The sequence below is a fragment of the Drosophila pseudoobscura genome, chromosome X, assembly GCF_009870125.1.
Source record: "Drosophila pseudoobscura strain MV-25-SWS-2005 chromosome X, UCI_Dpse_MV25, whole genome shotgun sequence".
Taxonomy (NCBI): Eukaryota; Metazoa; Arthropoda; class Insecta; order Diptera; family Drosophilidae; genus Drosophila; species Drosophila pseudoobscura.
Genome location: NC_046683.1, coordinates 37,536,701 through 37,564,372, shown reverse-complemented (window position 1 = coordinate 37,564,372; position 27,672 = coordinate 37,536,701). Strand labels below are relative to the sequence as shown.

General features: G+C 38.1%; 2 protein-coding genes and 1 long non-coding RNA gene across 6 annotated transcripts; 2 read left to right on the top strand and 1 right to left on the bottom strand.

Moving 5' to 3' along the window:
- Positions 1-2,037: 2,037 nt before the first annotated feature.
- Positions 2,038-5,547, top strand: LOC6901098 (uncharacterized). 2 transcript variants are annotated; one of them, XR_004470748.1, is made up of 4 exons: positions 2,038-2,771; positions 3,245-3,647; positions 3,726-4,737; positions 4,877-5,547. XR_004470748.1 is itself a non-coding variant. In XM_033385419.1 (3 exons), the coding sequence occupies exons 2-3, from the start codon at positions 4,423-4,425 to the stop codon at positions 4,982-4,984; spliced, it is 423 nt and encodes a 140-aa protein (XP_033241310.1). In that variant the 5' UTR covers positions 2,042-2,771; positions 3,245-4,422; the 3' UTR covers positions 4,985-5,547. The 2 variants fall into 2 exon arrangements, 1 of the variants encoding a protein (XP_033241310.1); XM_033385419.1 differs by having other exon boundaries at positions 2,042-2,771; positions 3,245-4,737.
- A 13,443-nt stretch (positions 5,548-18,990) lies between these two features.
- On the bottom strand, positions 18,991-20,103 carry LOC117185174 (uncharacterized). Its single transcript, XM_033385417.1, has 2 exons — positions 19,322-20,103; positions 18,991-19,244 (listed from the first exon to the last, which is right to left on the bottom strand). Exons 1-2 carry the CDS (start codon positions 19,949-19,951, stop codon positions 19,236-19,238), a joined length of 639 nt encoding a protein of 212 aa, XP_033241308.1. The 5' UTR covers positions 19,952-20,103; the 3' UTR covers positions 18,991-19,235.
- Positions 20,104-21,682: 1,579 nt separating this feature from the next.
- Positions 21,683-22,961, top strand: LOC117185176 (uncharacterized). Of its 3 annotated transcripts, XR_004470751.1 has the most exons (4): positions 21,683-21,808; positions 21,974-22,289; positions 22,357-22,536; positions 22,798-22,961. It is a non-coding gene; the product is annotated as an uncharacterized lncRNA (long non-coding RNA). The 3 variants fall into 3 exon arrangements; XR_004470749.1 differs by lacking the exon at positions 21,683-21,808 and having other exon boundaries at positions 21,937-22,289; XR_004470750.1 differs by lacking the exon at positions 21,683-21,808 and having other exon boundaries at positions 21,937-22,289; positions 22,357-22,730.
- Positions 22,962-27,672: the final 4,711 nt, after the last annotated feature.

The window sequence follows — 27,672 nt, the reverse complement described above, 5'->3', positions numbered from 1 at the left end:
GCGGGCAGGCCTGGGAAGGCTGTCGCATACGCAGCGGTTGTGACGGCAGTGGTGCCCGTGTGGGCAGCAGCAGCGGGTCTCGGTGGAGGCGGCATCCTTGCCCTCTCCTCCAGGCGCAACTTTTCTCCAGCCAGGGCCATGACCAACTCGTCGTACCGGTTGGTAGCGACGAGGATTTCCATGGAAGCCTATGGCGGAATCAGCCCCTTCAGCACAGCCTGGTTCACCGCCATCCTTATCGCAGACATTTCCGAGATGATGGCCGAGTAGCCTGCCGCGACAATGCCTGTTGCCGGACATGTGGCAGCGGCAGCGGTGGTGGCAGCGGCAGCGGTGGTGGCAGCGATGGTGGCAGCGGCGGCAGAGGTACGGGCAGCGGTGGTGGCAGCGGCAGCGGCAGAGGTGCATGGAGTCTCCTCCAAGGGGAGCGATGTTGGCGGCGATCTCTTGGCTGGGATCGGCCGCTCTCCGGTTAGCCCAATCCCAAGCCCGATCTTCTTGGCTCCCTTTTTGGCGGCTGAGGACTTCGGCCGACCCCGCCTGCGGGTGGGAACGCTCGGAGACGAGCTCGCCCCTACACTAGCCAGGCTAGTGTCGCTGGCGTCGGCCTCCGTGTCTACTTCCATTGTCTATGTGGCTCCCTCTATCGGCGTAACTCTACACTAAACGGCACTAGTGGAGACGCGAACCACAAGCTCCAACCTTGAGGCAAAGCTTCGAACCGAAGCTGCAAACGCGAACTTGTCGTCCAACAAAGCGCACTTGTTGTCGAGCTATCTGCACCTGTTGTCGAACTAATGTCCGCAGAGGGCTGTTTCTTGAGTTATTTTAGCAAAAAACTAATTTGCCAATAACTCCACCAAATTGGCACCAAATCGACTCGCAATTTCACTTGATAACTGCGCGTAATCTCGCGGCAAATTTATGTTCACTTTCCACTCGGAAAAATGACTTCTTTCTACACTGAAAAGACGGCACAGCGGAACGCTTGAAAACCACGTCTGCTTTTGAGTAGATAGGGACAGAATGAATCTGATCTCTCAGCTTTATTTTACTTGGTGGTTCCTCAGGGAGGGATTTCCACCACGGCGTCTAATGTTTATTTGCAGCTTAGCCTCGATTAGTGTGATATATATACATATATCACGCCATCACGCACCACCGCTACTTACGCAGGAACCTGGTACAATGCGCCAGTTAGCGCCCCTAAAAAGAAGCTATAGCTATGTACATAGCGACTCTTCTGGTACCAATTGAAAGTATCCTGGTCGGGCATACAATCCCCCTTGGTGAGGGGCGAGGTGTATCTAACACGTCTTCCGATCTATGGGTCTCGACACCCGGTTGCGAGCGCAACTCCACGAGGAGCCTAGCGGCTCTCCCCGCGTAACGTTTGGGTATCAACCACAGCCACCACGATACTCCCACTAGGGGGCCGACCTCAATGTGCAGCCTTGGAACTGCACAACCCGTGGTACCGATCTTAAGGACTCAGCTCGATCCTCCCTTTTAGCCCCGACCGGCCTGGATAGGGAATCCACCCAGCCCGTGCACCGCTAGCACGTTCAGCTGTTGCTGTCGCCTGGAGAACGTCAGTCCGACGAACCTGTCGAGCATCCGCATTCTCTCCTGAGTAGCCGTCACTTCGGAGAAGGTCCATTCGCCATCCGTGTGCTGCACTCCAAGTCTATCGAGGTCTCGCAAGTCTGCATAGAGGTAGTGAAATTGCATTGCTTGCTTGGGGTGTCATGAGTGCCGTAATAACCCATTCAAAAATTGATGAAATGGCGATAAGATTGCCCTTGCTGTCATACATCTTCCTTCCTGTAAATGTAGACCATACGTGTTCGCTACCCAATAGTATGTCAATTGGTGCGTTTGTGCAGAAGTGTGTGTCAGCCAATTGAAGATCACTAAACACATCGAGTGCCGATGCATCAATGTTTTGATTCCCATTGATGAAGTGATTCTGCGAAGTACATGGGCGTTTACAGTCAAATAATCCTCAGAAATTCGGGACTTGATGTGAAGTGTGCTGGATCCCCTTGTGGTGTCGGCTTTTACTGAAGATATTCCCGAAACAAGGATACGTGATTGTGAACGTGCCAATCCAAGAGCGTGAATGCAACGTTCCGATATATACGAGAGTTCTGAGCCAGTATCCAATAAGAGGCGACATGTTATGTAGTCCCCATTTGCGTTTTTAACATAAACCATGGCCGTGGGTAATGTGCTTCTGTTCAATCCTTTTGCTTGAGTAGATTGTGCAGTGCCTTGCGCACATACAATCGATGGTGAGCCCTCTGCTTGGGCAATGTGACTTGAAGTCACCGAAGTGTTATAATGCGCGTTTGAATTGCTCTGATTATCCCCTTTTGTTTGCGCAAAGGTCCCGATAATACCCGATGTAGTATCTGGTAAATGGAGTAGTGAATGGTGATGACCTTTGCATTGTTTACATGTGTATTTTGATTTACACTTGTTGCTCAAATGACCAGGCTTCATACAGTTATAGCATAGATTTGTATCTTTTAGAAAAGAGCGCCTTTGCAAACCTGTCATTTCCAAAAATTGTGGACAGCCATACAGAATGTGTTCTGTCGAATGGCATTTGGTGCAGTTGCTGCCTTCAACTGCCACCATCGAGTGTGTGATTCTTTTTGATTTGTCCCCGTGAGTTACTGTTTTCCCTTCAGACGAAGGCTCCCCTTTGCTTTGTTCCAATTCCTCGCAACGAGCATCCAAGAACTTGAAGAAGTCGTCGAGAGTGGGTGAGTCTTTATTCAAACTGCGTTCAATCCACCTGCGCCTCGTGTCGGCATCAAGTTTTTCCAGTGCTAGATATATAATCCAACAGTCGCGTCCCGTTTGATTTACGGAAAATCGCCGCATCAATTTTAGTAGTTGTGGGCAACCTCATAAATTGTTCCAAAAACGAGTTTACGATATGCCTCGGCCGATTGTACCTTTCCTTGAGACGCTCCCATGCAGTGTTGTAAGCAGTGTCCGTGATCGCCAAATGTCGTACCAAATTGGCAGCCTCATCGATGAGTAGTGTTTTCAAATGATGAAACTTCTGTGTGTTCGTCAAATGCTGGCCACTCTGTGTAGCTGCCAGCGAACCGTTTGATTTGAATTTTTGGCAGTTCGCTCTGTATTGGTGTGACCGCACCAACTGCAGAATTTGAATTTTGAATTTTTCTCCAAAATCATTGCATGTGCCAATAGATACTTTTCCTCGTAGAGTGCATTGTCTTCCTCTGGATCCCCATACCCATCCACGTGTTCGAGAAGGGCAATGGAATCTCCAAGTTGTGAGAACTCTTTCCAAGCCGATTGGAGCAGTTCCATCCGTGAGGTGACCTGCGCCGTTGTAGTTGGTTCCTCCCGTTCAGCCCAAGCCAATGCGCGTGTGATAATTGCCCTTGAGTCTGCCACGGGCTTTTACCAATGCCTTTAATTGTTCCATTGTAAACAATTTTCAATTAACACCAAAGCACACAAAACTGTTCAAGAATCCGGCTCGAAGGACCAAAGAATGTTCGCAAATAATATGCTCGACGGATTTGATTCTAGTGGACTGTATTTATTTTGTTCTTGTCCAGTTCGATGTCTATTTGGTACTGAAAAATGCCGTCGCAGCGTCGGTAAGAATATGTGTGTATACAAATTTTCGTCTCTTCCATTCTCTTCTTGTTCTCTTTTGCCGATGGTTCTTCGCTTAGCGATGGACTTGTTATACGTTCCTCAACAGAAAGTAAGAGGGAGGAGAGAGAATATAAATGAGCGAAGGGTCGATTTTAGAGGATTTTACATGGGTGAGAAAGAGGATTGAGATCGAAGTTAGTTTACATTATCACCGATAGGTGATAGGTGTGGCAGGCCGGATCGCAGCCCCTCAGCAACACTGATCTTAGAGTCGTTCGCTGGTGTGGCAGCACCGGCGACTCTGCCAAGCGGTCTGGCATCTTGATATCTGACTTCGACGCTAAGCACAATGAATGTAGTTTAAATAATAATTAATAAAGATCCACAATAAGAACTCAAGCGTACATTGGCCAATGCGCTAAAGTGGTGACCCCCACGTTAAAAAACAACCGCAAATGCAAGAACAGCAACAAACATGGCGAACACGGAGGCCACACTAAATGAGTTAAGAGAGAAACTGCATATGCTTTAAGTAGCAGCCGCACAGCTAACAGCTTCAAACTCTCAACATTTAGCTCAGATCATCATTCCAAAATTCAATAAATGCAATCCGCAGCTTTGGTTCGCGCAACTGGAGCGTCTTCTTAACTTGCACAATGTGGTGCGCGACGATCACAAATTTGACCTGGTGTCAATACAACTGGAGGGAGACTGGCCGTTCGTGCAATTGAAGATCTCCTTACTCGCCCACCGCCTGTCAACAAGTACGACGCAATGAGGCGTCGGCTGCTCGAAACTTTCGGCGAGTCAGAGGATTCAAAAATGAGACGGCTGCTCCGGGGTGGAGACATGACTGGGAAGCCATCTGAAATCTTGCTTCACTTGCGTCGCTTGTCACCCGCTAGTGGATGCGACCTCACCGAGTTGCCTTCGTCGATTCGTCCGCTCATTTCGGTTTGGGAGGAGAATGATCTGGACAAGCTGGCAAAGATTGTCAACAAGATGATCGAAAATAATGCCATCGACTTCATGTGTGTTATGTCGACTCAACCCAATTCCGCTGACCATATTCAGCAGACCGTCGATGCGGTAAGTAGCAAAAGTCCGAATTTGAAAGACGTTGCTGCTGCTTTGCACCGTCTTTCACAGAAGGTTGATAAGCTACAACACAACATCCCCAAAAAGCCCAAGGAGAAAAGACAAAACTGAATATTTGTAACTTTTCTAGGGGGAGTACTGTGGCAGCCCGGATCGCAGCCCCTCAGCAACACTGATCTTAGAGTCGTTCGCTGATGTGGCAACACCGGCGACTCTGCCAAGCGGCCTGGCATCTTGATATCTGACTTCGAATGAATGTAGTTTAAATAATAATTAATAAAGGTCCATAATAAGAACTCAAGCGTACATTGGCCAATGCGCTAAAAAGGATAAGGGACGGCCGTATATTTACTATAAGTAGCATTAATTAATTTTTATGTCTTCGTATTATAATTTTATTCTTTGTGTGCTCCTGTATATATGTATCTCCCTTAATTATGTGTTCTCTTACCATTCAACCCTCTATACGGACATCTAGAAACCCAGTCATCCCTTTGTGTACCTAACACTGTCCCATAGCAAAGTTCCTATATAATAACTACTCACAGCTAACAGCTAGTAATCTTTCAACAACGATGGATGACCTCGAAAACATTTTTATCGATTCCCAACCGGAATCAACCATAAATCTGGACTCTCAGCCGAGCTCCGTAGACCTGTCCTTGATTTTTGGGATTAAGACCCAAACCTATCTCGAGAGCAACTTCACCTGGTTAAGTGACATTAAATGGGATGATGACGACGATGACCCAAGGAATGCAACGCCTAATAATGATAATCCATCATACATTTTCCCGGATGCTGTAACGTGCAACGAGTCCTGTTCGAAAACGGGCGTTACGATTTGAGAGAGCTGGGCACGCTAATAATTATCCGGCTCTAGCTCGTCGGCTTTGGGGGTGGAGTTGTTGCTCCCTCAGATCAACCCAGACTCGAGGCTTCAATTACCAATAATATTGCCAGAATTTAGCGTGCTGCGACTTGTGCTAGAACGGTAGATTTGACGAGAAGAAGATACGAAGCTAAAGAGGATAGAGAACAGGAAGAGAGAGGGAAGCGAAAGGAAATAAGGATAAAGAGGAAAGGGAAGTGAGAACCAAGGAAAACGGAGAGACATCGGTGTATATGTCCGCAGATGTTATGCGGAGTCTGAACCCACCCTGCCTTTGGTCATCCTCACGGAATAGCCGTTCTTCGATGACCCCTTTTGACCTTTTACTAAAACGCGCGAGCTAGCATTGAGTCCATTTTGTTCTTTTATCTAAACTCCAACATTATTTCCTTAAAACAAAAATTAAATCCGATATGGCAACATAGTAAATGATCTTAATAACTACTAAAAATAGGTGATTCGTAATGGTTTGGTATATGAGGATATTTCATAATGTAATGAGTATATATATAATAACACTGTAATTCGAGTTAAATTCTAATTAAATTCATAAATTTCGCTTTTCGCTTAACATGGGAAAATAATTGAATACTTTAAGTCAGTTACTTTCGCTTTTCGCACAAATGTGGATAAATCATTAAATCTTTTAACTTTGGAATGAGTCGAAAATCAAAGAGGCGGTCTGGCTGACAAAACGTGATATCCTATGCGGAGTTCAGTCGATGACCGGATGCAGATGGCATCTCTAATTAGCCAACGATCAGATCGCTCAAGGCAAAGCCTCAATAGGTAGAGGTCAGAGGTTTCAAATTCGCGAGGTTGGGCATTTCAACTTTTGGAAGGTATGCTTACTCACTCACTGTTCAATTTCTAACGACGAAAGATCGATCTTCCGGCGTAGGCTGAAAACAAGCGTTAATTCGGAAAGGTGGTTTACAGTACGGGAACTCAATCTCTTGCTACAACTCAGAATTCCTAACTTCGACCTACTCCTTGTATGTGGAGCCACAAAACTTTTGGGGGAATTTTCTCCCTGACAATTCAATCCGAACTTAACTGACAACAATAGCTTGTGAATATTTATAAAGATTGCTTAAGCATGATATGAGTTTAACGAATGTGTAACGAAAATGAATTAAACTAGCGATGTCTTAACAATACTTATAACTGCAAATTCTGAACACATTTCCCGAACTCCCAGTGGGAACTTGAACGTTAATGAGGTTGGCTTATAATTATTCTTCATAAATATACAAATTTTGTGAGATTTTTATACTTTAAACCTTAGGATGGTAATAGACGAGCCTAGCATCCGCTGAACCCTATGATTTGGTGAACTGTGCTCCCTGAAGCTGCTGGAAGAGGAATCCTGGACAGAGTCAGGGCGAAGAGGACAGCCGAAGGCGGAGAATTCTGCCTCTGTTTGGCCGACGATGGGGCAACCAGGAAGTCGATGGCCGCAGGTGGCTTTATCACTGTAGCATGGTCTGCGTTCGTCAACCAAGAAAACGAAGGCCGCAGGTGGCTTTATCACTGTAGCATGGTCTGCGTTCGGCAACCACGAAAACGAAGGCCGCAGGTGGCTTTATCACTGTCGCATGGTCTGCGTTCGGCAACCAATAGAACGATGGCCGCAGGTGGCTTTAGCACTGCAGCATCCCTGATGTGCTCTTGATTCTTCTTCACGCGCCTTGGCGCGCGCTGCTGTTTAACATAAGTAACATTGATAAAATGATGATTTTGATTTTGAATAACTAAAGTTGTGGATTTTTAAGGTGTGTTTTCTCAGTGCATTGCGGGAACTAAAAGATGTTTTTAAATAACACAACTCGCAATGAAATGTCCTCATTTCGAAGTGAAAGTGAACTAACCTATCTTATATAGGAAGTGATCAGCATATGAACAAAAATTCTATGCATTTTGTTCTGTTTATATAATTTTTTCATGTTGATGGTTATATAAGACCGAAAATGTAAATATAATATTTGAACCAATATACAGCAGTGTATCCATAATTCATCCCTTATTACTCAACAACCAATCAGACTTAAGACATCTGGCCATTACAGCTTTAAAACCATTTACTTATTATCACTCAACTACCAATCTGCTCAGATCACATTTGTATAAAATTGAATTAATGAGAGTATGAAAGAGCATGCAATCTTTTAAATAATTTAGTATAAAATCGTTAGTAGTTTGAATAGTTTCTATTACTATAATGGTATGTAAGAATATTTAAATCTCTATATAGAAAATGATAAGCACTTAATCAAATATATACCTAGGCTTTCCTAGAATTACTTAACGAGACAAAGCCGGCGGTTGGATACACCAAGGTTGAGGACATGTGCATAGGATTTGAGTACAAGATCAATGGATGTAAAATCAAAAAAACATCATTTGGAAATAAAGTAGTCCTTTATTTAACTGATAAGGACAACGAACCGCTTTGGATATTTTTACCTAAAAGTTATGTAACCAAATTTTCCACAAAAACACTCTTTAAGATGTTGAAGGAGCATGGAATCACATCTTATATATAAAGGAAAAGATATGAATAGATATAGCACTGCCCATTTCCAATTTATATGTATGTATTATATGTATAAGAGTAAATAAAGATTTCCCATTATATACATATATGTAAGAGAAGAAGAGACAACTATACATGTAAAGACAAAAATAAAGAAAAAGGTTAAGAATATATGTACATATGTAAAAAAGAGATGGCTAGATATAGTACTTATCATTTCCAATACATGGGTAAAGATAAATATAAGGGAAAGACGTGGATATAAAGAGTCCTGCTCTTTGAATCATTATCAGCTGCAAGATGCATGCCAAACAAATAAAAATTTTTTTAATGCAATTCGAGGAGATGATCTTTGAGGAGCACGTACAAATTCTTGAAAATTTGATGAGCATTTTGGAGGATCTGGAGGAAAAGGAGCTTCAGTACTCCAAGTTTGGCTTTCATTATAAGCTATGCCCCTGGAGTGATGACGATGCAACGGACGGACCTGACACATGCCTGTGTCATACCCTACCAAATAAGAAAGCAGAAGCTATAGACCTAATGTTAAAGTACTATAACTTAAATAAAAGAATGTATCCCAGCTCAAAAAATCAATAAACATCTTAAATGTCTCTGAAATAATATTGTGTTTTATTTTAAACGAATTTTCTTAAACATTTGTATTATTAACTTATTATATTATTATTATTATATATTATTATTATAGTTAAAATAATTTTTCTTAAATTGTTTTAAAAACTATTTAATGTTTTTTTGCTGCTTTTAATACAGGATACAGTAAGGATACAGTAATGACCGCATGTATTTGAAAAATCCTTGCAGTGGTTGTTTATTCAATGTAAATTTTGTGGAATTTTTCCTTAATATTTTTAAAAATTCTTTATTTTGGGGATATTAACCATATGAATCAAAAAATTCTGCTGAATATTTGTTTTCAAAGTAAAAAGCAACCCAATGAGTTCTTGAATGGCTTGAAGAATCTGTGTTTGCTATTATTAAAGCAGGATATTTCGAAATTACTTGAGGCAGCTGATCAGAGGGATAAACTCCTTTAAAAATTGTTTTTGTTTTTGAATGCTTGGAAAGCAACTTATCGATTTGCAATGTATTCATTTTTACAATAGAACACGAATATTTCTTTGTTCATCAATATCAATCATTGAGTCATATTCGAAGTATACCAGACAAGTAACTGTTTCTGTAAGAGGCTCCGAAAATCGTCCTTCAATTCGGATGGCTCCTTGTGATATTAAATTTGAGCATACAGTTGAATTGTGATGGTCAAATGCTAATATAAAACTATTTTTATCAAACATTTCCTTTGTAATTTGTAAGCCTCGATCATAATGTTTTATTCCACTTGATCTGAATGGCATATTATATCCTCTAGAGCTTTGAGCATTTTCAGAGTTCGAGAAATCAAACTCAAGTGCCTGCGATGGTACTTGTACTCCATTAACCAATAGATTAAAGCGTTGAATTTTAAAATGATCAAAGTTGAAGGGGTTTAATGACCGATTTCCAGAATATGATTTGTTTTTTACCATGCAAAAAGCCAAAAAATTGGGAAGCTGTCCAATAACTGCATTGTCAATTGATAATGTATTATTTCCTGGATATATTGTAAATGATTTTACTTGAACTTTGCTGTATGGATAAATGGCATTTTATACCCGATACTCAAAATGAGTATTGGGGTATATTAGATTTGTGGTAAAAGTGGATGTGTGTAACTTCCAGAAGGAATCGTTTCCGACCCCATAAAGTATATATATTCTTGATCAGCATCAATAGCCAAGTCGATTGAGCCATGTCTGTCTGTCCGTCTGTCCGTCCGTCCGTCTGTCCGTCCCCTTCAGCGCCTAGTGCTCAAAGACTATAAGAGCTAGAGCAATGATGTTTTGGATCCAGACTTCTGTGATATGTCACTGCTACAAGAATATTTCAAAACTTTGCCCCGTCCACTTCCGCCCCCACAAAGGGCGAAAATCTGTGGCATCCACAATTTCGACGATACGAGAAAACTAAAAGCGCAGAATCATAGATAATGATCATATCTATCAGATATCAATCATAACGTTCCCCCTCGTTGAGTTTGTAAAACATGATGATGAGCCAATAAAATGCTCGGATTAATAACTATGTGGTTCATGAATAATATTTTAAGATTTGATTCAGTTTCAGATTCCATTAAATAAAATGCTGTTTTTTCAATGTTAAAAGTAATCCTCAAATCTACATTATTTATAAGCAGTTTTGGTTGATTAAATATATCTCCATGAACTTTTCCGAATAGTTCAACCTTATTACTGTTTTGAAAAATATTTTTGAGCATAATGGATCCATCGGTGTTAACGTATCTACCAGATAATAAGTTACCATAATTAGGATAATAACTGGCATCACTACCATAGTTTAAAATCGTTTGCAAATAATGATAGTTATTATCACTCTGAGAAACCAAAATATTATTTAAATATAAGGACGAACTTCTAAACATTGAATGCAAAATATTATTCACTACTCCAACATCGGTTTATTCACTTTTTCTTAGTTGCACAACAAGTCTTAAGTAAACACTTGATAGGTCTCGATATGTTTCCCCATTTCCTAAGCAAACGAATTCAATTGAAGAGGCACTGTCCAACGAAGCTATTGGGTTATATGAAACTTCTTCTGTTCTCAGAATAGAGCTTTGTGTAGGATGTGGCTCAAAGAGATCCAATTCGCTTTTCATACATTCAATATGGGTGGTCATTTTGATTTAGAAAAAATTTCTCTTATAGTTAATTTCTTTGTTGATTTTTTTTTTTTGGTCTCGACTGCGTATGTTTGCTTCCTTCTTTAGATGATAAATGAGATAGTTTTTTCCTAGACCTTCTCTTTTTATTCTTTTTACCTGCCCCATTCTGGAATGGGGTTAACTTATTAATGGCTTTATTTGACAGGTTTTGCAAAGTAATTTTACTTTGTTCTTGTATAATGGTTCTTAAAGGTTTTCGACCAAACTCATTTATTACGGCCTTTCCAGTCTCAGAAGCTTGGTTTTTAATAGCGTTTATCCCCGAAAGGAATAAGTAGTGGTTTTAGTAATTAAAAAGACCACTAAAAAAATTCCCAATTCCTCTACCTTGTTGGATAACTCTGGGTGAAACATAAAGACTTCTTATATGATTCAACCCTCCTCCACACTGATTTAAATAATATTGTTGATAAGATTTCGTCATGGTTATTCTACTCTGAATTTCTACTTATTTCTACTCTGAATGTATTTCCAACTTTACAGTATTATTTATAGCATTTCTTTTCGTTTTTTAAAGTGAAGGGTAACAAAAATTGGAATTGCTGAAGATTCAAATGGTACTTTATACCCTTTGGAATCGGTAATTAAGATCGAAATTTCTTTTGGAGACCATATTTCAATGGGATAATATTCAATATTGTTGAATTGTATAAGTTACTTTTTTCCTCGAAGACATCGAGGTCTTTTATTTCCAGCACATCTCGGTTCGATAATATCAGTGTAAACAAAAATCAACCCATTTTAAAACTGTTCAGGCTCTATTGACTCATTTTCATATCGAAATGTTTCTCCATTTACTAAGCTAATAACGAATTCTGTTGTTTCTTCAGATACGATTGAGGTATTCTCAGGCCTGCTTTTTATACATTTATTTAGATATAAGTCTGTAATTCCTACTTTCCAGTCATTGTTCATGTTTTCAGGAATATTTACAATGTTTGTAAATGCACACTTAACGTTATCATGATATACATTTAACGAATCATTACTAAGTAATGTCACGAAAAACTCTGTTACATTTACCATTTTTATACCCGATACTAAAAATGAGTATTGGGGTATATTAGATTTGGGGTAAAAGTGGATGTGTGTAACGTCCAGAAGGAATCGTTTCCGACCCCATAAAGTATATATATTCTTGATCAGCATCAATAGCCGAGTCGATTGAGCCATGTCTGTCTGTCCGTCTGTCCGTCCCCTTCAGCGCCTAGTGCTCAAAGACTATAAGAGCTAGAGCAACGATGTTTTGGATCCAGACTTCTGTGATATGTCACTGCTACAAAAATATTTCAAAACTTTGCCCCGCCCACTTCCGCCCCCACAAAGGGCGAAAATCTGTGGCATCCACAATTTCGACGATACGAGAAAACCAAAAACTCAGAATCGTAGAAGATGACTATATCTTACAGAGTGCAAAATCTGAACCAGATCGTATAATTATTATAGCCAGAATCACGAAAACAATTTCACTCTTTCTCGCTCTGTCTCACTCTAACACACAGGTTTCATGGTCGGTTTTGCCAATTGCAAAATATGAGTTCAAGGATCTCAGAACTTACGAAATTACGAAATTACGCTTATTAGGTTTTGAGTTGAAAGATTTTTCGGTCAGAAAAGCTTCATCATCGATGTCGTTAGGTAAATCAGAGAACTCATTTGTGATAGAGAGTTCCTTTTTTGAGGACCCATTATTTGTATTGTTAAGAATAGAAGTGTTAGGTTTTACATCTAACCAAACTGACTCGTTTTGTGTTTGTATTCCAATGCTTTGAGGTGGTGAAAGTGTTTTGTTCTGCGTAGTTCGTATATCCATTGTCTTATTTCTTTTTTTTATTTTTATAGTAACACAATTCTTGACGTATTTTAATCCATTTATTAAAGTCACTAGTTTTTTTTATCATTTAAAATAGAAAAAAACGTTATATTTATTAAATCGTTTTTCTGGGCATTATTTACCAATTTTTGATATGCATTTGTATGCATTAAAATAACTTTGTTTAATTGATGCTTATTTTTAAGCATTGTTCAATATTTTTCCAAAAATCCCCGAAAGCAATGAACTTATTAAAACAGGTAAAAATCCTCCTTTTTGGATGAGAACTTTTCTCTTAGAATTTATTGACCGTTTTGGACATGAAATAAGACGTAGACAACATATAGTTGCTTTTTTGATACCTTATGATTTCCTCGTAGAGTATTCAACACTATCTCCACTAATGCTTTTACTAACTCAATGTCACAATTACTTATAATTGCATTTCGATCGATTTAGATTCTTTTTGTAAACCATTTTCATCTGAAAAGCAAACTGTATACTCAGAATTAAAAATATGTGTACGAAATCTAAGGAGATCATTTATTCCCTGCGTAAGATCAATAAGTAAATAACCATGTGGTTTATCTGTCACCTCATTATATATTCTGAAGAGCTCGTGAGAATTGAAATTGCTAAGCATTGAAATTGAAGCTTATCTCTAGGATTTTTGAACGCAACGATATATTTTTTGTTTAGTGAAATATCTCGAGTACGTGATGATTTATGAAATATATTTTGTGTGACTACTATTACGGATAAATTCCTGTGGTGTGATCCTTTTGTAAATAGCTCACAGACATTTTTATTAAATGCACCCATCATTAAGTCATCTAGTATTAAAAGAATAGGCTCATGATTTTCATTTTTAATTGTTTCGGGAACTCCTTTATAGTATTCGATGGTATTAAAATTTGGCTTAGCATGCTCCTCTCTATAACACCAAATTATTCGATTAATTGAAATGCTCAGCAAATCATTCCTTTTGTTTATTAAATTTTCTAAAAACGTTGTCTTACCAGATCCTGAAGGTCTGCAAATAAGCATTCTAAAAGGATGTATAAATTGCTTAAACATTTTTGGTTATGTTTTATTTATTAATATTTTATAAATGTTTTCTAACATCTAAGATGTTCTAATTACGCGCTTTTTGGGACAATTTTTTTTCTAAGTGAGTATCAGATCCGCAATAATTACAATAAGCAACTTTTGTGAGGATCCTTTTCAAGCAAACGCTTAAATGAATCCATTTTAAACAACTAGTTACTACAAGTGCTGAATATAAATTCAGCAATCTGAATCTATGATTCTGCGTTTTTAGTTTTCTCAAATCTGCAATATTGTGGATGCCACAGATTATCGCTTTTTGTGGGGGCGGAAGTGGGCGGGGCAAAGTTTTGAAATATTTTTGTAGCAGTGACATATCACAGAAGTCTGGATCCAAAACATCGTTGCTCTAGCTCTTATAGTCTTTGAGCATTAGGCGCTGAAGGGGACGGACAGACGGACAGACAGACATGGCTCAATCGACTCGGCTATTGATGCTGATCAAGAATATATATACTTTATAGGGCTGGACGTTACACACATCCACTTTTACCACAAATCTAATATACCCCAATACTCATTTTGAGTATCGGGTATAATTACAGAAATAGTCATACATTAACCATTTTGAAAAATGGACTGGACTTAGTTGATTCAATGGCAGCCAAATTATCTCCAAAGATTTCAACACTGTGGAAATTTTGTCTTGCTATGCGTTGTCTAAACCCTGCTGAGTTTTGTCTTGAATCATAATGTTTAACTAATGCAACCTCACGATGTTTTTCTACATTCTCCATTTTTTTGCCATAAACGGCATATTATGATATTATGAATATCATCAGGATATCGCATATCTACTTCTAAAATATATCCAACATCACTAGATGCAGAACGTTGAAAGATGAAATTTCATCGTTACTTAGAAATTTAAAATTAGAAAATGGAAGGGGTTGACTCATAGCCCATCCATATACATAAATTGTTGGCGTCAATATATGAAAGGAAATTTATGGGTTCGGTACGCTTAAATTTATTATTTAAATATTTGTTATTTGCTGTTGCAATCCGTTGAGTACATTGGGTCAACCCTCCACGAACAGCAGTTTTAAAAAAATTATAAATGTCAGGATCACTTCTACCCTTGTGTCTTTAAACATTGCATCCCATGAAACTGAAGGAGCAGTAACATAATTAATGGAGTCTAACCTGTACACTCGGGAACAAAGACTCCTAAAATTCTCTAATACATCAGCAAGAATTAAAACATCGCTTTCCAAATATAATTTTAAATAATCTCTAATAGATTTGCAATTAAATGCGCTCCAAACCTTCTGAGCAAAGTTGTAGTCTTCAACACTACATTCCTCATCATTAGACCTCGGATTTTGCATGTTTGCATATTTTTAAAGGATTAAGATAGAAAAATTCTGATGACTCGTACTCGCAGCACCTCCGATCCTCCGATCCCCCAGCCAAGGGCTTTTCAAATATAGTCAAAGGAAAATTGAACAAAAATTAATAATGAGCCCACGACTATGCTGATGAATAAAATATGGAAAATCCGAGGTCTACTCATCATTTAGTGAATTTATTGGCGCAGAAAATCCATGGATGTTTTATACTTTTTAAGATTATTATTTCACTTTATTTTCTCCAACCTCTCCGTCTTGTCGATACAGCAAAAGTGGCCATTGAACCCAGCTCCGATCTCTAGTTCTCTTCCGATCTAGTTCTCGCATAGTTCTAGTTCGCAGAACTAGAACTATCGGATGATTATTCATATCGATACTTATTCAGATACTTACAATATTTCGTACAACGTTAATAGTAAATACAATTGTAGATTAACACTAATAATTATAAGCTAGCAGCAAGGTAAATACAAATGTAGGGTTATAATACTAAAACAACCTAACAGCTCGGCCATCCTGACAATTAGATCGCCCCCGATCGTAAATATGTAATTAAGAGTAATTTTAATTATATGTGTATATAACTAACTATTTAAGTAGGAGTCACTTTCACACTGATTACGCCAATCTGCCCATTTCCTTAATCGGCATTCCTCTATAATGCCCTCATACGGGATTTGGCTTATTTGGCAGTTTTCAATGTCATTTAACACATATCTGTCGTTCGGCAATACCTTTTTGATGATGTACGGACCCCTGTACTTCGGAACAAATTTTTTATTTGTACCTATTGTGGTGTCAATGTTTCTCATTACAACGAAATCGCCTTCCAAGAACTCAATATGATTTTTGTGATTCCTTTCAAAATACTCTTCACTCTTCTGCTGACAATGCTCGATTTTATCCAAAGATTTCTTACGTACTGATTCTAAATCGCTTTGAGTTCGGTCTTGTTTATCATCTAAGTATTCTGTTAACGCGTCAATATTACAACCCTTCTGTTGGACTCCGAATAACAACAATGAAGGCAATTCTTTCGTGGTCGAATGGACTGAGTTATTAATTGCATATTCAGCCTTTATTAAAAGTTTGCTCCAATCTTCGTGATTTATTGGCTCAGTTATTTTGGCGAGCATAGCTTTCATAGTTCTGTTAACCCGTTCTACCTGACCATTCGCTTGGGGTGAAGCAGTTGCCACTTTCACGTGTTCTATATTATTTTCTAACAAAAATTTACTAAATTCTAATGATGTAAAACACGTTCCTCTATCGCTAATAATTCTACGTGGACGACTATAAAATTGAAAATACTTTGAAAAACATGTGTTGACTTCTTTAGTGCTTGTCGTATTTACAGAAAACAATTTTACAAATTTCGTAAAGGCGTCAATGATAACTAATACATGCTTCTTCTTTGATATAACAGCGGGAAGTGGTCCAAAATGGTCTACGTGTAAGGTGTCGAATGGGATTGGTCGCTTAGGAATATTGTGAAGTGTTCGATTGTTCGCATGTGTGGGGACTGAAAACATGATACAATTTAAACAATTTCCTATAAACAAATCGATTTTAGATCTCATATTCGGGAACCAATAATGTCTTAAGATTTCTTTCATACATTTCTCAGTTCCTAAGTGACATAAGTTTTCGTGAACTCTTCTGATTATTTGCGTTTCCATTTCAGCTGGGACATAAAACAGCTCAACGTCGTTCTCACCTATTTTATAAACAATTCCATCGCTCAATGAAAATTTCTTAACAGGTCCATGCTCCAATTGTTCTTTTAATTTTCCTATATGGTTGTCCCTGTTTTGTGTTATCTGAAGCTGAAGATTAATGTCGTCGCACTCAATCACGGAAACTATTCGGTCTTTGTTATCACTTTCATGAATTGTCACTATTGGTTCATATTCAAAATCTTGATTAAGCGCTGAAGGATATCTACTTAAGGTGTCCACATGGGACATATATTTTCCACTACGATGTTTTAAAGTGTAATTATAATTTGCTAGCTCTATGGCCCATCTGGCGATATTTGAATGAAGACGCCCCTTTCCTAAACATACAACTACTGAGTTACAATCTGTTATAATTCTAAACGGAATCCCTTCTAAATAAATTCGAAATTTCCTCAATGAATAGATCACAGCTAACGTTTCCAGCTTGAAACTTTCGTATCTTGCCTCTAGTTTTGTCGCTCTCTGTGAAAAATATGCTGTTGGGTGAAACTTATTGTCATCTTGTTTCTGCAACAAAATTCCACCAAAGCCTTCACTACTTGCATCACAATGCAATTCTGTTTTTCGATTTGGATTATACAGAGCTAATACTGGTGACGAAATCAGTTTTTCTCGAAGATATTCAAAAATTTGTATGCATTTGTCTTGAAGCTCAAACTTAGTTCCAGGTTTTGTAAGTTCTTGTAATGGTTTTGCTATTCTTGAGTAAGCAGGGATGAAACGCCTAAAATAAGAGAATAATCTCAAAACCTTTTGCATTTCATGGCGATCTTTTGGCAATGGCAGATGCTTAATGGTTGCTGTGTGTTCACAGTTTGGGCTTATTCCCCTACCAGAAAGGGTATATCCCAAGAACTCAATACTTTCATAACCAAATTGACATTTACTAACCTTAATTTCTAGTCGATATTCTGCGAGAATTCTTAAAACTCTACCTACTGTTATAAGATGTTCGTTCAACGACTTGGAACCTATAGCGATATCGTCCATATAAACTACTGCATTACCTTCGCGAATTAATGGTTGTAAAATGAAATTAATAAATCTCATAAATACTGCTGGTGCATTCATAAGCCCAAAAGGCATTCTTGTGTATTCATTTGTCCGCTAGGTATGACAAATGCTGTATACTGCACCGAACTTTCTGCTACTTTTACTTGGTGATAACTGTGTTTCAAATCTAAAAGTGTAAAAATTGTGTTCCCTTCTAATCTCTCTAAGCAGTCGTCTATTAGTGGCAATGGATATCCATCACGAATGCAAATCTTATTAAGCTGTTTGTAATCTACACACATTCTTTTTTCCCCTGATTTTTTCTTAGCTAATACTATTGCAGAGCTGTAAGGCGATTTACTTTCTCTTATGAAGCCTTTTTTCAATAGTTCATCTATTTGGGTATCTACTTCCTTCTTCTCCTGATATGAAAGTCTTCTCGGAACAGTGCGTACAGGTTCTTCTGATTTAAGTTTGAGATTCATTTCGTAGTTATGTTGAATTGCTGGAATGTTAGTTAAGTCTGAATAGTTAAGTTTTATCAATTCCATGAATTTACTACGTTCTTTATCAGTTCGCTTTGGGTCGATATTATAGCTGTCCTCTTCTTTTGTTATTTCAATACTATATATATACGGTATATCTAAGTTGGTTCTTTCTAATGATTCACTTGCCATATGCTTTTGCTCGTTATCTTTCAATAAAAGGTCAGTGTTATTACAATTCAATTGGACACTAATCTTATTCTCATAATTTTCATCCTTCAATAATCCATTATTATTGATATCTGATAACATCATCTCACTGTCTCTATTTGTCAATACTACATTTTCAATTTGGTCACTCTCAATGTTCACTAATACTCTATTTTCATCTAAGTCACTGTTCACTAATACTCTATTTTCATCTAAGTCACTGTTCACTAATACTCTATTTTCATCTAAGTCACTGTTCACTAATACTCTATTTTCATCTAAGTCACTGTTCACTAATACTCTATTTTCAATTTCATTTTCAAAAATTAATTTTATTCCATAATTTTCAAGGAAACTGCGCCCCAGAAGGACATTATACGAAATATAGTTGTTTGGTACAACGAAAAATATAAGTTCTTTTTCAATGTTATGAAAAACTAAATTGACAATTATTTTTCCAAAAATGCTTATTCTCGAGCCGTTAACTCCAAAATACTCTGTCGGTCTTAGTACACCATCAAAATTTTCATAAGGTATCGCCGAGCGCTGCATCAAATTAATAGCGCTACCGGTGTCCAACATGCCAGAAAGAAATTTAATTTGATACCTGCGTTTTATATCAGTGTAAAAATATACCCCTACCTGATTAACAATAGGAACAAAAATATTGTTCTCCTCTCTGTCGTCCATCGGCGGGTTGCTGGCTGTACCCACGGATCGCTGGGTTGACATAGGCTTCTGTTGGCAATCCTTCACCTGGTGCTGCATGGATCCACACTGGAAACACGATCCCTTCTCCCGCTTTGGTGCGGGACACGATGAAGCATAATGGCCATGTGATGAACAATTATAGCAGCGCCCCTGGTTCCGGTCATTTCCGGAAGCGGTTATCCCAGTGCGCCTAAAATTCGTCTGGGTACTCTTCCTCAAAGCCTCGTATTGTCGAGCTAGCTCCTTAAGTTTTCCGATGGTCGACGCTGAATACAATAAGGCGATACTGGAAGATCGATCACGAAAACCATCAATGATGAACTGCACTGTCAATTTCTCTTCGATGTCGGCACGCATAGCAATTTCTTCCATGCGAAGAATATATCCCATTACGGAGTTTTTCCCCGGGTTGAAAAAGGTTTCCTTCAACAGGAGTACCACGTCGGCAGTTGAATTGCTGCGGCCAAAAGTTTTTAGGAAGTTTCCTTTAAACTCGTCGTAAGTCTTTGATTTGTCGACACGCATGAACAAGTCCGCCTCTGTTCCCGCCTTCATCAACATGCGCACACAACGAAGCTTAAAATTGCTGCTTTCGTTCACGCCTCCTCAAATCCGTTCAAAATTCAAGACCCATTCAGAGGCTTCATCATTTTCACTGGCAGAAAAAGGGGCAATAAGTTGCTTGACCATTCGGATGTCATCGGTCACATAGTTGTCCATTACCATTAAGGCAGCCAGTTTCTTCATTTTCTCAGCAACCCTTATTGCGGCGTCAAGTAATTCTTCTTTCATATCGTCGATCTGCTCATTTTCAGACACTTTCTCCTCCGATTCAATATCCGATTTATTCACCAGACTTTCAGAAACTTCGTCCATTCCACCACTTATGGCAAGCTTGCGAAGTTGCCTTAGTGTTGCGCTGGCTGGAAAAATGATCTCCTTCTCCAGCAACCACTCTACAATTTTTTCTTTGTCAATGTTTGCCATGGTTTCCTCAGCCATTTATAAAATGTGGAAAATACTCGTTGTCGGGGATGCCAGTAGACAAATACTTATGTAGGCAGATTCTTTAAAGGGCTACGATCCCACTTCTGAAGTTATTGGCGCAGAAAATCCACGGATGTTTTATACTTTTTAAGATTATTATTTCACTTTATTTTCTCCAACCTCTCCGTCTTGTCGATACAGCAAAAGTGGCCATTGAACCCAGCTCCGATCTCTAGTTCTCTTCCGATCTAGTTCTCGCATAGTTCTAGTTCGCAGAACTAGAACTATCGGATGATTATTCATATCGATACTTATTCAGATACTTACGATATTTCGTACAACGTTAATAGTAAATACAATTGTAGATTAACACTAATAATTATAAGCTAGCAGCAAGGTAAATACAAATGTAGGGTTATAATACTAAAACAACCTAACAAATTATAAAAATTATCTCGCGAAGGAAGCTGGGATTCATCAAATTTTTCAAAACTATCCAAATAATCATAGGGAAATCTTCCCTTTCGTCGATCATGTCAAATTTTTCACCTTGATATTTAGTTTTCAAAATTTTAAAATTCGCTATGTTCATATAACTAGCGAGTTTTTCTAAGCTTGAATTTAAAAATCTATTTGAATCTATATATCTGATGAAGACAAGATTCATCGTGCTTACAAATTTGAGTTAACGAAATATATACATAACTCTTTATTTCAAGGAATGGGTCTTAGTTCATCTTTTATTGACGTAACAAATAAATGTATATCATAACGAGACAAGTTATGAAAAACTACCGGGAAAAAGGGATCGCTTAATCTAAATGTCCGTTTACACAGCTTATGAATAGGACCTACATATTGTCCTGTAAACTGATCAAAGAATTTTTCTCGATTATCATCTGAAATTTGTTTCTCGCAGGCATAGCAAACGCCGTGATCCTGGTAATCCTCATCCCAAATGTTAAACTGGTAGTTTGTTTTTTTTATAGAACTTCCAGTACTTCTCATAAAGTCCATCGGTTTTCATCCTAAATGCTTGACAAAATTTTTGGATACAATCCGGTCCTGAAATAACGAAATCATAATGTTTATGAGTTTATTGCCTTTGCTGGAATGTGAAAATATTTACCTTCGTATTGTATTTATGTACAATATAAAATGATGCTGCACATGCTGTATGCCTCTGTGCCATAGTAGTTGATGATTTTGATGGATCATTAAGATTTATATGGTCATTTTCCAGGATACAAAGCAGCAACTTTTCCACACTCTTTAGTGTCATGTACTATAAAATTGCAAGCAGTTCTCGCAAAAATATGCAGTATTATGGGATTTACTATGTTGTGAATAACATAATTTTCTCATGCACGTTATATATGCATAATGCATCATTTGCATATTATCACTATTAATTCCAAGCAAGTTTATGTGGTGAGTCCGAATTTGCTTAGTCCTCACTGTGGGTCCCACAACGTTTTTTCCATTCTCATCGACTTCATGAACATTGATGCTAAAATCCTCATTTGCTGATTCGAATCGCTTGATTCCGGAATAATAAATTATGTCTTGCCGTATATTTCTCGGTATTTAAATTAGACATTTTGCCACATTTTTAGAAAACCAGCAAACACAAGTATTTAATTGCGACCATTAGGCAAATCAAGGAGAGCAGAAAAATGAATGGAATTATATGAATATATGAATATAATAAAGATATAAGAAAATTAATATTAATACATAGAAAAATCAAAATCCGACAAAATTATCGAAGCAGCGTGGTAAATAAAGAACATTGACATTGTTTTCACAGAACCTGTGCCAGGAGAACAGCCAATATCGCGCAAGTACATGAATTATTAATTACTTTGTGCACAATGCACAATAGCTAAAGAAATGTTGATTACATTTAAAAGTAAGTTATCGATTTGAAAGTTAAAAATCCATGTACACTAACATGTATTTTGTTGTTTATATTTCAGAAGAATTTTATTATTTAGAAAAAAAAATTTGATGTGTTATCAGAAACATTGGCGGAGGCGGTGGCTCTTCTCAAGCTACCATGAAGTTCCAAATGCCATGAAGTTCCCGATAGAGTCGACGATGGAGTGGGAGCATTTCAACTCTATCATAACTCCAGAGCTCACCGATTTCTATGTGAAGTTAGTTGTTATTTTTTCATTATTTTCTTTTATTAGATAAACAAATTACGGAAATTAATGGGGACGAGCCGATCAATGGTATGCAGTTTGAAAAATGTGCTGGATGAGAAGCTCATTTTAGAATACAACTAAAATGGTGCTTCGGCGAAGAGCTCGCTAAAAAATTTTTAAGAGTTTTTGCAATGTCCTGGAATGTAGGTCTACAAATAACTTTAAAAAACATAATAATTAATTAATTAATTTATCCACATATTTTTTCAGCGGCGGTGAAGATGAAAATACCCAACGAGCGAGCAGAAAAAGTGATTCGGAAGGCTATTCACAACATTAAGAAAAGTAATTTTCAGAAGAGCTCACGAGCCTAAAAATACAAAGCTCTGGCCTCCTAAGAAAATAATTAATAATAGTTTTTCATAAATAAAGCTAACTGGAAAAATAAACAAATGAATGTATTACTTTTTTTATATTAAATGCATGATTTTTCGACAAAAATCATCGTTTATTAAGTGCATGATTCGTCGGGAAAAATCATCACTTATAAAATGCTTGAATTTCGGCAAAAATCATAGCTTATTAAGTGCATGATTTTTTGGCTCCTATCGCCCTCCTATCTCTCTCTAACACACACGTATCATAGCCGGCTTTGCTTAGCGCAAAACATTAGCACCTACATAGATCTCAGAGACTAAAAGAGCTAGAGCAAACAAATTTGCTATCCACAATACTATGATTTCGATACTGAGCTATCAAAACATCGCCCCACCCTCTTCCGCCCCCGCAAAGGATGAAAATCGGTGGTATCCACAGATCTCAGAGACTATAAGTCCGAACTGTAGAGCTCTCACTGTTACAAAACTATTTATAATATTTCACTGTTACAAGTTTATTTCTTTTTGCTCACTGTAGAGAGCTCACTGCTACAAGTATGTTTTCAAATTTCGCCCCACCCCCTTCGAACACCACAAAGGACGAAAATCTGTGGCAACCACAATTTTGAAAATAGAAGAAAATTAAAAACGCACAATTACAGAGAATGGCCATATCTACCAGATTGCCGAATCTTGCCGAATTTGACCGCGACTCGACTCCTACTACATAAACTTTAAAAATGTAGAATCCCGTGACTCTACAGGGAGCTAACTCCGAAAACAACAATATGCCTATTCAGAGCCTAAACGAAACGGCACAATCATACCTAGGGCGTACCCGAAAGTTCTAGGGGCTTTCGTCTGTGTGTTCCAAAAATATCGCGGGCGTGAGGTCTTGAGATAGTAGTCGACCCACAAAATTCTGTACCCACCCTTCCCTGATTTACAGTTGTGAGAAGGTTCTGGAGATCCCTATTATTATCCCTATTCTCATGTCAGTGGGAAATTAGAAGTCTATTCCATATTCATTGCTAACAAAATTTAATATATGTATTTCTCGGTACTTAAAACTAGACATTTTGCCACATTTTCAGAAAATCAGCAATCACAAGTATTTAATTGCGACCATTAGGCAAATCAAGGAGAGTAGAAAAATTAATGGAATTAAAAAAAATGGGGCTTAATCCTAAAGGATAAAGAGGAAAGTTATAGATCTATGTATATATAAACGAGAGGGTATATGAATATAATAAAGATATAAGGAAATTAATATTAATACATAGAAAAATCAAAATCCGCCAAATTATCGAAGCAGCGTACGTCAGACCAGCGATCCGCAATGAAAATCTAAAACGAAATTAAATTAAAATGTTTTAACTGGTTTTGTTTTTTTTTCTTGTTGCTTAGTGTATTTTTCGGTAAGGTTTCAATGCATTAGAGAAATTCATGGAATGCGAGCAATGCAAGCTTAAAGCAGAATTGGCAACTACGAGAACGAAAAGCTTCGAGTGTGTTTTTAACGCAATCGTTGCTCTCTCTTATCAGCAGCGGTTGGCCGCTGCGCATGCCTTTTAGAATTTTACGAATGCCGACGCAAAGCAGAAAAGGGAAATTGGGTCACTTACAGCTTCAGTACAGTGGTCCCTCGCTGAAAGGCGCCTTTCGTTTTGAAGCTGTGGAAACAGCTAAAAAAGGGGGGGATATTTGAAAGGTTTGGGGTATTTTTTTCTATTTTTGTTTTGTTTTTGTTGTTACTATTATAAACCTTTTTTTTCATTTTCAACCAGCAAAATAAATTAAGTTTTGGGAACTTTCGCGTTCACGGCTATCGAGGCAGGACTGCCTCGGAGTTAATGAAAGTAACATAGGAATAGCAGGGCTCAGAAGGAACCAAAAAAGAAGGAAAATGGAAGCTACACTATGCTACAAAATATTGGACCGGATCTCTATGCCCTCTATGCACCACACTACAAGGCGCATGGGGCCTGCGCGTAGGTTATGTATGGCCAATAACCATACAGTATACATACATAGATGTGCCAGTTCATACAACGAAAGCGTCACACACTGGCTAGCGCGTTCAGTACCCCAGAGTGACGTCATCATGAGAGAGAGAGCGCAGAGAGAACATCTTTGCATGTGTTAGTGCACACGCAATATGTTTCGACAAAAATATGTGATTGTATGCTTTTTCAGATTTTTTGAACTCTCTCAGGTCTGGTTCTGTTTTGCCACCAGCATGTTTTAGTGTATGTATATGTTACATGCATTCTCACGTACTTTGCGTGTGTGTGTTTACTATTGCTGGCCGCTAGAACTGAAATTTGAGTTTGATTCTTGTTTTGGGTCTTTTGATGGTCTGACCTACCGCCACAAAATAAATGAAGAATGGGCAGGGGGTGGGGTATGGTACACTAGGGCGCGGGAAATAAAATAAAAGCTGTTATTTGTTTGATTTATACCACAACAGTATTATAATAATATAATTACACATTTATTTCCTTATTTCAAACAGGATTATTATAAATTATAAAAATTATGCAATTATGCAAATTATGCAAAATATAATTGCACATTTATTTCCTTATCTTAAGCAGGTTTATTATAAATTATAAAAATTATGAAAACGCCGTCGGTTCTCGACTTTTTTGTTTATTATAACTAAAACAATGATGTATCTAAATATACAATATAAGAAAATATAGATACATATATACTTAAATAAATATGCATAAATATAAATGGAATTGGTTTTACATATATTTCAAATCAATTGTCAATTGCGCGCTTACCTACAGGAATCTGAAAAGCAAAAATTTAGATGCCGGTCGCACCTTGAATACTCTTATGGACAATACCCATACATTTTCTAATTCAATTATAAAGACAACAGTAATTTTACCCTCATGCAATATACGAATGTAATAATCTTTAATATTTATGTACATAAGATATTTTATGACATGCTATGCTATGACATGCATCGATAATTGGCACAAGGTTATTGCATGCGATATGCCCGAGCACCATAGCAATAACCTAACCTGGATCTGTACTGTCCAGCCGCAACCGTTACAATATGATAACGCACACAGACAACTATGAATTGCTGAGGAGAATAGAAATGCTTAAAGAGGGCGAGAATATTTTGACTATAGAAAAATTGCAAATTGTTAGGAACAAAATCATGGAAAACGTCAGTAAGGCATATCACACCAATAAGAGTATGGTCTCACAATGTATGTTACGTTCGAAAACGTCTTTAGGCGAAACTTTGCCCAAAGTAATAAGATCAATGTATTTAATGCAAAACTAGCTCCTAAATTCTTTAAGGCAACTGTAGTTCGAAAGTTTGGTAACCACTGTTATGAATTAGAAGAAGATGGTAAACTGATAGGAAAGTTCCATGCCAAAGACCTACAGAAATGCGTAACTCAAAGGATGACCGTTTTTCAGCTTATTTTGAGCAAGTGGAACAGCTTAAAAATAACCTGTGATGTGATGGCAAATATTTGGATTGACTTATTTTTGTGCACATTGCTGTAGCTTATCTGCAAGCATTGGAATAAATGGGAATAAAGAGAAAGCTTTTGACGGGAGAGCGAGCTTTGAGTTATCGTGGTGGGTTTATGGCCTTGTGCTTTAGAGCGTGCGGTTAGAATGGGATCAAGAGACGACACGTTCAGACTGATTTTGTGTCTCTCTCGCACGTGTCGTTTAATATTAGCGGCGTCTGCCGGAGGAGAGCCATACTGACTTAGTATCGGGTATAACTGTAGAGTTGCGGTGTCCGCAGCAACGTTCCCCCTCGTTAACTTTCAAATCGATAACTTACTTTTAAATGTAATCAACATTTTTTTAGCTATTGTGCATTGTGCACAAAGTAATTAATAATTCATGTATTTGCGCGATATTGGCTGTTCTCCTGGCACAGGTTCTGTGAAAACAATGTCAATGTTCTTTATTTACCACGCGCATAACACATATTATTAATTATTTAAACACTGCACTTACCTGATAATAATAATAATCACAGCACTTAATTTCGCTTCGTTTTCGCACAATTTGACGATTGGAAATAGAAAATGCAAAGTGAAGAAAGAACGAGGGGGAACGTTGTGAGTTGCTGCGGAGACCGCAACTCTAAATTTATACCCGATACTTAGTCAGTACATATGTATGTGTCGGGGCTGAGGGACAGGGGGCTCTTCTTCTTGCAATTTTTTTTAAGCCTCGAGCGCAGTGAGTCGTGGTGTTGTCTCTCTCTCTAAAGTCCATGAGCAACCTGCCGAGCACATTCTTGTCTCTGCTTCTCTCCATTCTCGCATTGACCGACACAGCATTTTCAGATTTAATTGCTCTCCTTCCTCAATTCCTTTTTGATGTCGCTCTCTCAAATACAACAACACCGCGCCACACTCGGCGACTCTCTCTCTCTTCACAGCGTATTCTTTCTTTATTGTCACCATTTCTTAATGCTATACATCTCTTTCTCCTTCATTCTTATGCATCTCCGACACGGCCATCCTGACTTTCACACGTCCTCGTGTGCATACTGTATCACTAGGTTGTTGTCATTCTTGCCTTAATTTTCTTTTATCGTTCTTGTTTTCATATCTTATGACCATTAAAAAAAAAAACATAAACAAACTCAAACAGTACAAAACTTAATTGAATGCCCCGCCTGCGGGCGGAAACGCTCGACGACGAGCTCGCCCCTACACTAGCCAGGCTAGTGTCGCTGGCGTCGGCCTCCGTGTCTACTTCC

Coding starts and splice junctions, on each gene's coding strand:
- LOC6901098 (XM_033385419.1), top strand. CDS start 4,423: ATGAGGCGTCGGCTGCTCGAAACTTTCGGCGAGTCAGAGGATTCAAAA. Junction 4,738..4,876: donor TTCAGCAGACCGTCGATGCG/GTAAGTAGCAAA, acceptor TAACTTTTCTAG/GGGGAGTACTGTGGCAGCCC.
- LOC117185174 (XM_033385417.1), bottom strand. CDS start 19,951: ATGTTGATGAAGGCGGGAACAGAGGCGGACTTGTTCATGCGTGTCGAC.